At 37.3% G+C, this 10,561-nt stretch overlaps 2 protein-coding genes across 2 annotated transcripts in view; one reads left to right on the top strand and one right to left on the bottom strand.

The window, feature by feature from the left end:
• Positions 1-809: 809 nt before the first annotated feature.
• On the bottom strand, positions 810-8,563 carry LOC145463465 (uncharacterized). The gene is made up of 8 exons (XM_081447219.1): positions 8,330-8,563; positions 8,145-8,195; positions 7,174-7,365; positions 5,844-6,130; positions 4,676-4,758; positions 4,005-4,225; positions 3,225-3,382; positions 810-2,749 (listed from the first exon to the last, which is right to left on the bottom strand). Exons 1-8 carry the CDS (start codon positions 8,498-8,500, stop codon positions 2,134-2,136), a joined length of 1,779 nt encoding a protein of 592 aa, XP_081303345.1. The 5' UTR covers positions 8,501-8,563; the 3' UTR covers positions 810-2,133.
• A 76-nt stretch (positions 8,564-8,639) lies between these two features.
• Positions 8,640-10,561, top strand: part of LOC145463463 (heterogeneous nuclear ribonucleoprotein L-like) — a 29,118-nt gene continuing 27,196 nt past the window's right edge. The window contains exon 1 of the mRNA XM_081447217.1: positions 8,640-9,084. Coding sequence (XP_081303343.1) covers positions 8,739-9,084 — 346 coding nt within the window. The 5' untranslated portion in view covers positions 8,640-8,738. The remainder of the gene's footprint in view (positions 9,085-10,561) is intronic.

Genomic DNA, 10,561 nt, shown 5'->3' with positions numbered 1-10,561 from the left:
TAAACTTTGGGATTGTATGATCACTATCTTGCAATGTGCAGTTCCAGAAAGTATCCATACCCACCCCAAAGAAGGTTAATGGGAATTCCAAGGGGGAGGGGTCACAAAATCTTAAGTATGAAGGTATTATACTGGAATTTCAAAAGGGGTAGGTGGGGGGGTTTCAAACTAAAAACCATCCGTGGGAGGTGTATGTGTATTTTCTGGAACAAAACAACAAGGGTCACAAGCAAGGAAATGATCTAACCTTTTCTTGCCATTTTCATGCCTTAAAACTACTACCACAGTACTATGTGTGTTCTACTAGAAATGTCTGGAGACTTGCAAGAGTTGACAAGTTGATATTAAGCATTTGTGTTCATTTACTTGTTTTACGCAACAAAGTTATTCAGAAATGCTCACAAAAACTACAAAATCCTGACTTGATTCAACAGCTTGCTGCTGCTGTGTGCAGATTTATGTCAGTGTTTTGTATAGCCCCCCTTGTACATGTATGCATCTGTTCCTTCGGCATGTCACATAGGGGTTCAGTAGGGTTTAATATCTTGTCAACTGGTGGCTAGTATAAAGAATTGGAATATAGCAGTGTGGTAATTAGGAGCAAGAAACTGCCATTATTTGGATGGCAAGAAAATGTTAGTGGCGACTCTTTCATTATTTGAGCAAGCTTGATCATACAACTGCAAAGTCGTGCTGAATGAGAGCTAAGACAACTTTTGGGTCCTCTTCCTCAATAACCCTTTCTTTCGCTATTTTGATCCAGCCTGAATGAATGAATGAATGAATGAATGAATGGCAGCAAAGGAGGCTATGCTTTATTCCTTTAATGGGCAAAATACAGATATGATAATAATAATGAAATAATTTCTTGTAGTGTACTAACAGTGTTTCAGTGAAAAGGTTTATCTGCATCAATAAGTTTGTACTGTATAAGCTAAATGACTGTATATTTGATATTATGCTTGAAATGTACAGTACATTTATTGCACAAAATAAAGAAATTTTTAAGGAAGCTAAGTTGTGGATGATTGTTCTTTGTCAATTTTTCATTGACTGCAAATATTATATAAATATTACAGTCAAAATAGTTCAAAATAATTGTGACTTTCCTGGACAAAGGAACCCTTTGTCAGAAGGTTCTTCTTATTTGTCAATTTGGAAAAATTATAAAGTGAAGCTTTTTCCTACATGGGTGCTATGTTGTAGAACAGCCTTTCTGGTGAACTTTGATCTACAGTTTCTTTAAGTGAATTTAAAGGTAAACTGCGTCATTACAGCTTTGAATGAGACACTACGTCCTTGAAAAGCAGCTTTGGTAACATGATAGGTTTTTATTCTTATAATGCTATTAAAATAATTATTAGTTATTTTAGTTAGGCAGACTTATATATTATACTTTTAAATTATGCTGAAGGAATTTTTACCATGTATAAATAAAGTTATCAGCATCAACTCATACCACCTGCGGTTTCATGGTGTTGAGTTGGCAGCTAATCAGCATAACTTGAATAACATGGAGAAATAGTCTGTTATTTGTACTATTTCAGATTTGTGTAAATAGTGAAAGGGTAACACTTGAACCAATAACAAACTGGTACATGCTTGCATACTAATCTGTAAATGAGAGGTGAGAGGAGCTGTTCCTCATCAGACATGGTTACCGTATTTGCCCCCCTAAGCATCCCATAATAGCTATTTGAAACAACAGAACTAAAACTGGCCATATCGCCAAAAAGGTCCATTAAAGTCTTGGAGGAGCTTTGCAAAATACATGTACAACCCATGTTGGACTCACGATAGACCTAAACACCACACTCGGGTTGTTGGGAAAGTGGTTAATGCTATCCACGCACCGGATAAATCCAGCAGATAGCTTGGTTTGTTTTCCTAACACTTATCCACTAGAAAGCGATTTGTCCAGTGGATAGCGTTATCCAGCCTTCGAACAACTGGGGCCTGAAATTTAACACTAGCACAGTAGCTTTTATTTAATTATGTCTGGACAAGAAAAAGAATACTTCACAGTGTTAATCAGTGTATGACCACGTATAATCACATATTTGTTACATATTGTTAAAAAACTTACAAAAAATGTTACGTCTCACAAATCTTTCACATCAGTCACAAGTCACATTAATCACTGTCACTGCTTACTAACACTCTTGCTCGCCTGGGTTTTTTCTTCTTAACTAAGGGTGACATCTCAAGTTTAATAACAGTATCACTCTTGTGTACCAAAGAAGTCTCTGTTCTCTTGTGATTACTGATGGTTTTAAGCTGATGGTTGGTTAAGCCACTTTTCTTTCGTTGCATTTCAGTAGGGGAAATGGCATAACCTTCTAAGTGATCAAATGAAGTACTTGGAGACCTGTGCTGTCTTTTGGTGAATATCGATCGCTTTTTGTTAGATTGAGGAGTGGGTTTTACAAATGTAACAATGGAGAAATCGTCTTCCTGCATCTCAGTGGATGTAGATGTTGAGGGAGAACCAATGCCTCGTTGTTGCAGCTCCTGTCTTGCACAAAACTTGTTAGTCTGTTTATTTTCACTCTTTCTTGTAGTGACAGATGTTTTTGATACATTTTGGCATTCCTTTTCTTTCTTGACATCACTTCTAGCTTTAACCCTTGCTTTCTTGATTCGCTCACTTAAAACTTCATTCTCAGAATCACTACTACTTTCATATGCTTCACTGTGATTGGAACTTTCTCCATTTTCAACTGGCTTCTTTCCTTTACAGGCCCGTTTCCTGCGAGATTAAAATAATATCATTGTAAATAGAGTGGTTTTCAACTGAGTGTCGAAAGTAATTAGGCAATTACTTTGGTTTTGGTTTTGGTTTTGGTTTTAATATAATGGTTTTAGATTGGCTGAGTAGTCTGATTGGTAAGTAATTGGTTTGGTTTTGGTTTTACGACACTCAATTGAAAACCTCTCTATGCAGTAATACAAATGACTTGCTTGCAAATTATAGCCAATGGGGAACATGGTTTAAGGATTAAGAGCCCTGCTAACATGAGAAGTGGTTTTCAATAAATAAAATTTCACTTATGCTTCATACTTTCCCTTTAAATCTTTTGCTTTTGAAACCCTATCCCTCAAAATTTCTAATGATCTCCCTGTCAGTGTGGTTGGTATAATGGAATTTCTTGGAACCATACATTTGTGGACAGGAATGTTTATTATCAAAGTTGCATTTGGTATCTGACACATGCATAATTTACCTAGTAACTGTTCTCTGATTAGTTGTAGATGGGGTCAAAGAATGTGCTTCAGCTCGTTTTGTGGCCATGCTGATCCAGCCATCAGTCGATCGCTGGTTGGTTGGTGATCTACTTCTTGAAGATGTCCCTGGTTGAAATTCATCATCACTGACAGAGGTCTGATGAATCAAGGAAAGAGCACACAAATGCTTTTAAAGCACATGCACTTATAACCTAGCCAAATATTGTTCTTAACTACAATTTTTAGTTTTCTTACCTGCTTCCAACCTCTGAAAGAATAAAGTTAAATTTATTGAAAACTCATATATTAGGTGACTACCATTCATTTCTTTAGCCAATTCTTGACAGCAAGGTTTGAAATTGCTGGCATCAGTTTATGCAATAACCATCAGTTAAAATCAAATTGGCTAATTCACAATATTTAAGTTAATACACTAACAGAGGCACAGTGGCCTCATGGTTAGTGTGCTCAACTCCATAGCAAGCGGTCCTGGTTTGAGCCCTGGCCAGGGACACTGTGTTGTGTTCTTGGGCAAGACACTTAACTAACTCGATGCCTCTCTCTACCCAGGTGTATAAATGGGTACCGACGAATTTAATTTAATGCTGGGGGTAACCCTGCGATGAACTAGCATCCCATCCAGGGGGGAGTAGAAATACTCCTGGTCACTTCATGCTACTGGAACCAGTAAGAAAAAAAGTATGGAAAGTTTAATAATTTTTGTTCAGTGACAGAACCATAATTATATCTACTGCATCATCCTTTGTTATCTTCCTTACCTGTCTCTTTCTTTTACTCTTGCTACTCTCCTCCTGAGGTTCCTGTTGTTTCCTAGGTTTGTGAGATCGTTGTGATCTCCTGTTGGTACTAGCATTAGGTCTGGATGTTTCAGAACTTTTTCTTGTCCTAGAATTATTGTGTTTTCTTGTTTTCACCTTACGTTTGCCTTTGGACTTCTTACTGTGATTTCCAAATGGTACTGCAATATTGTACCGCTCATCTAATGACACAAAATTATTTAAAATACTAAACTTGTAATTCAAGAAAGACAAGAAAACATGTGTTTCTAAACTATTTTATGGCTGTTTATAGACTTTTTCCCAATTCTGTACCATAACAGTTACAAAAATATGTTTAGTATGATCTAATCCATAAACTAAAGAAACTCTTTCATGTCTCTGTTTTAGTGGTTTTTGAAACATTGCTTTATATTATTGTTTCAGGGCTTTCATTGAGGGCCAGGCACTGGGCAAATTGACCCGCTGTGAGGATGATTTTGCCCGTCTAGTTTGACCATCTAGAGGAAAGTTTTTCTTCAAAAATGTTTGCCCGCCTGTTATAGCCAGTCGTACTGAAAACATTAGAGAAGCCCCTGTAGTTTACTGAGGTAGCAGCACCAGGGCAAGGTGCAATGGTTACTCACTATTATAACTAAGCAATAGCTACTTACCTGATGACTCATCATCTTCAACTATAAAGTTGCCAATGCTTGCAGGTGATAGACACAATACATCCACTCCTATCTCTGACAGGCTTATAAAGCAGAAAATTTCAAAATAATGATGCTTAAACTCTGAGGCAGCAAAGTCACTTATTACATAGCCTTGAGTTTTAGATTTCAAGCATCAAAGGAAAACAAGGTGTGCAGAGGAATCAATGGATAGAGACCTATGGTACTATAGCTTTCTGCATTCATTGTGGGCCAATAATACTTCTGTAGGTAAACATTTTTATTATCTTCCTTTACTCAGGAGGTCAGAAAATCAATCTAATAATATTATAAGTTGACTTGACAAATAAAAACTCAAGACAAACTTGAAACTACTAAGCAAGGTCGTTGAATACATATTCTGTAAAGGAAAAGAATGCTTTCGTAAATTGACTTGGGCAAGTAACCAGAGGGACTTTTTTAAGACCTGGCACCCACCTGCCCACCCTACATAATTTGTATTTCAGCCGACTTGATCACTCCCTACTTCTTGGTACTTTAGTTTTTCCGACTGAAGCTGCTTTCCATACTATCGCTCTTAGTGACCATAACCAAGGCAGGAAAATATAGAGTGGTTTTCAATTGAGTGCCATAAAACCAAAACCAGAGTAATCACTCTGACCAATCACAAAGGACGCAGGCCATCCATTGAACCAATCAAACCTCGAAGTAATTACATATTGTGGATGCAAAGTGCAGGAAAATGTCGCACAAACAAGTTACAATAATATTGGTTTTGGTCTTACTTCCAACTGGATGAAAAAGTGATGCAAGTCTTTTCCTGGCAATTGTGCAGCATAGTTTATGTACCACCAATTACTTTTCGACACTCATTGAAAACCACTCTATTCATAGACAATTAAAAAATAGATTGACCTCCAATGAAATGGCACTAAACAAAGATACCAAACATTACCTGCACTACCAGTGGCAGGTTTTACCTCCTTCTTTGAATTGTTAAGGGTTACAAGAATCATTTCCAACAAAAACTACATAGTGGATGCATGTTTTAGGATATGATATCAGTGACATGGGCAAAACTGCTCAATTTGTACCTTATTGCACAGTTCTATTTTCCTATTATTTATTACAATTACCAGTACTTAATTACAGCGTAAGCATACTGTACCTGTCAAAAGTGGAACTTCTTGTATTTCTTGAAGATGTTCTGAGAGTAGCACGCCTGTTACGGAACTGATATGGACTGGTTCTTTGTCCTACACTGTCATCATCACAGCTTTCTCCAGAACTACTTTCCTCACCATCATTATTAATCACGCCTAAATCTTCCTGGCTGTAAGTAGCATAAAGGTATGCTTGCAGTGCTTCATCAGTGTCATCGATGAAGGAGTCCTCATGGTCGTAATCATCAAGACGTAGCAGTCTGGATGTCTCAGAGTTGCCCCTTCTGTCAACCTAGAATTGTTTGCAAAGAACACTGACTTCAAAGAATGAAAATCTATATACCCAGCGTTATGATGTACATGTATATCAAGTAAGAGACCTATTTAGTAATAATAAACTGTTTTTGTTTTTGAAACCTCAGTGGTGACTCCTCAATGGCGTCAAATTGAAATTAATAAGGAACTTGCTAATAAATGTATTTGAAAGTGTTAATGACAATCAACACTGAACTTCAGTCAACATAGCACACAGAATTTGCATTTTATCATACAGTGTAGTTGCAAAACAAATATTCATGTGAAGATTAACTACGGTAATTAATATTGAATGGCTGTATCTTCTTTCATTTAGGAGGAGAAATAAACAGTTTCAGGATCTACTAAAAGATATTTTTGTCTATAGTAAATTAGTTATTTTTTTCAGAAGTTGCTTATTTCAAGGGTTATTGCTTATGAAGCTTTGTTATTACATGTGGCCTAGCAAGCGCAGTTTCCCATTGTGGATAATTAAACAAAATGAGAAACAAAACTTTGCCTGAAATGTTCAGTTCTCACTTGTTGACCAGTCCATAAGAACAAAAAGAAAAACTGCATAATGTGTGGTTGAGAACTATTGATGTGATTTAACGGATATGTGCTGCATAAAGAATCCCGCTCCAAAGCTTAAGTTTCCAACTGAAAGACACACACCCCATAGTGTAAATATGAATTTAAAAAGTTGATCTGCAATCTGAAGAAGCCTTACAACATCCTATCTTTTGTGATTTATTACCGATGAAAGTTTCCTGAAAGTTCCCCACAAGTCAAGAACTAACACTATTAATCAACTTAAGTTTGAAAAACAAAGTCAGCAACAAGAAATTGAGTCATGCGAAAGTGAAATAATTGATTTAGTTCTGTGGTTTACTAGACGCCAAGCAACTTGTTCAATCATTTAAAATTTAAAGTGCCATCAAGTGTCAATTAGAAGATACCCTGGGAAAAAAATTTGTCAAATTAAGCAACTGTCAATGAAGAAGTATCAATTTCACACAGATTAAACATATATACACAAACCTGTCGCCTTGTGCTTCTTGTCCGTGGATTTTCTACAGAAATAGAAGGTTCCTGATCACCATTAGAATTATCTGAGTCAATTGCATCAAGAAGGTCGTCAGCTACTAATTCGTCATCATCATTCCAGACTCTTTGATCGCAGTCTCCTACTCGAACTTTAGTTGGTGGAGATCTGAATGGGTCTAAATGAATCTGAAATTTATTTTTAAAATTTACCTGTATGAGACATTTTCGGGTAAAGGCAATTTATTATTTTGAGCTGATCAAACTTTGAATAGTTTACCACACGAAACTTGAGTCATTATGTCTATTGGTGACTGTGATAAATAATAAAAAAAATGGTTTAATGAGAAACCTCAGAAAAGATCTGCTGCTCTTGGGAATAAGTCAAGATGAATTTCACTTTAAATATTCAAAAGAGAAAGGAGACGTGGAGAGGATGATAATGACATCTGCTTACTTTTACACTCATTTAAAATACATGGGAGTTTGGGATTAACATTCCATGTTTAACGTCACGTTTTATTGGCAGCAGTAGATAACATGTTAAAAGCATGCACTTATCTTGGGCAACGGCTCGGATCACTAATGTATATCACGGTGGTTTTAATTTTCCTGTCAAGCCAAAACACACTAGTCAAGGTATTACTAGTATTTCAGAGGTAACCTGACACAAAGGTAATTCCAGTAATTAACTCTAAGCCGACGTTACACCTGCATCAACCCACATCTGTTAAGATTTATCGCTTCCTTGACAGGTAAAACTAAGAAAGTTATTATGCTAAAGAAACAAAATGCCTTAAAAATTAAAATCACGTGCCAAATTAGCTTTTAAAGTCTAGATCTAAAAAGCGCTATTGTATACTGCTGAATCAATGTGGAAATATTCCGTCATGTGAGATCTTGATAGAACAAAACATTTAAGCTTATTTTTAATCGAATCATAACTTTTCTACGTCCGGTGGGGATACCTTTGTTATGCAACGGAATCGGGTCTTGCAAATCGGGCAGGTATTAGTATTCTGAAATGAAAACATACTTGGCGTTAGTGAGAGCTTTAATAATTGATTTTCATTTATCCATGAATCCAACAAGTGAGATATCCACTGATATTATAAAGTTAAAAACTAAATAAATTCAAAAGAAAAGTCCCGACCTCCGACCACTCCAATATGCATGGAAAACAGAACCAGTGATTGCAGACGCTCAATTTTCCACGACAAACGACCTTTTCCAAACAAATAATACAGTTAGAAGGTTCGTCAGGATGTTTTGAATCTTCAGTTGTAGTTTTGGTGCATTTTCGAGCTTTTGTCGACCGATACATCGCTGTTCTGTTTACGAATTTTACTTTTCAAAATGGCGCGTTTTTCAGGCAAGCAAAATGGCTGGCTAGCTCCGAAATAAATGGCGGGTTTTCATTGGTCAATATTTTAGAGCAATTTTGAGCCAATCACAATTGTTATATGATAGCTATGTGAGAGCCTGGAACGAGACATTTTTGTTGTTATTACCCGCTGACTCGCTTAATCGCTGATGTTAGAAGGAAACATTTCATTGAAAACATGGCTGACATTGGCGGTATGATAGCCGCCACAGGCATCGAAAGCCCGAACAAACGGGCGAAAATGGATAGCGGACTGACAGCAACAAACTTCGATGAATCAAAATTTGCCAGATATTACAGAACAGACGCAGCCAGCTCTCCCACAAGCTCGCATTCCGCACCAGTTGTCAGTGATACATCAGCATATTATTCATACCCGTACACGTTCGCGAATTCTTTCTCTTCGTATTCGTATCCTTGTGGACAGCAGACGGACGCAGCAGCTTTGTACACATACCCCGCATCTTATGGCGTTCCCTACAGCACACTGAATGGCTTCAGCACGGAATATTCGCCATCCTCAGGTACTAGTATGCGCTTCCTTTGTAGCTTTTGCGCTGATATCGCTTAATGCGTTACTCGAAAAATCATAAATATTTCAGCTGGCGTACTCAGTTTCAACGTAAAAGCAGGAGTAATGTGTTGTGGAACGTCACTTTGCCGTCATAGAACAGGGGGATTTAAGGTCAGAAAAAGAAATCGTGAGAGGGAATCAGCTATAAAATGTGCGCTGGGGCTGGGCGTGCACGAAATGCATGGTTTAATGTTCTTAGGGCACCATTACCTCTGAGTGTGTCTGCTTCCCTTGTCTGTTGTCTTAATATTGTTGTTAAACTTTGAAATTCATGTATTTTTAAATGACTGTCACGTTTAGTCAATAAACCATGAATGTTGTACCGCTTGGGCTCAAAAACGAATAAACGCCGTCGCCAGCACCGGGCGCATACGAGGAGTGCGTGTTTGAGATCGGCAAGGAAATGTCAATTGAAGGCTGTTATTGTGGCTTGTCAGTTATTTGTGAGCTCAATGACCACGCAATGTCTGGAACGGCTCTTCCTGAAAGAATGAAAGAAGGATATCTTTCAGTGATACTTGAACTGCGAAACAGCTGTACTACAAAAACGCGGAATGCGTCTGTTTATTTTCTGATGATCTGCTTTGTCAGAAGAAATCGCGGCTCGCCTGATGTGCGAATAGTACAAGGTACATTTCTTGAACCTCGCTGATATGAATGGAAATGTTAATGAAGAGGTTTTAGGGCAATATCGTGTTGACTTTCTCGTAGGAGTCGTGCAGGCTTTTCTAGCGATGTTATCGTGAGTTTAAATCTATACGTTAAATTTCGGGTCGCAGCTTCTGACTTGTGAACCACTGTAATTCTATCTTTTCCTAAAATGCGTAACACACTGATAAACGGCATTTTTCCCTGTTGATATTAATTTTCACAGTCATCTGACTTTTGATTAAAATATAAAAGAAACATACATCTTTAGTCATTGGGGCAATTATTGCTAGAGCAGATAATTGTTCGCACTTGCGTTTTCGTTTCGTACTTGGTTTAACACAACGGACCGTGAAATCTTTTGTTAACTTTGACTGATCGGTCAATAACAAAACTCACTGGACCACATCAGCGAGTTTATATTTGGAATCTCGGAAATACATACTTGAATTCATGAATACAAGAATTATTCAAATCAATGAACCGCCAGAGATTTACTCTAATGCCATTTATCTTGGCTCCTGTTTTGGCTGCAAGCATGCCACATCAATACAAATTGTCTTGGATTAGGGGTGCTTAAAATTCTCCCGTGGTAACTTATTCAGAATGGAACATTTGATTCTGCCTCATTAAAATTTCTGAAAATCCCTGGAGCAAAAAAAAAAGTTTTTAAGTCTTTGTCTGACTGAGAAAATTCTGGGGATTTTTAACCATGGTAAGCAAAAGAAAATTACTCTGCTTAGTGTGATTTTCCTGAAATGACTTTCTTAATTAAGAGC

Source organism: Orbicella franksi, chromosome 12 (assembly GCF_964199315.1).
Source record: "Orbicella franksi chromosome 12, jaOrbFran1.1, whole genome shotgun sequence".
In the NCBI taxonomy this organism is placed as follows: domain Eukaryota; kingdom Metazoa; phylum Cnidaria; class Anthozoa; order Scleractinia; family Merulinidae; genus Orbicella; species Orbicella franksi.
Note: the sequence above shows the minus strand (reverse complement) of the source record. Positions and strands in the feature narration are given on the sequence as shown.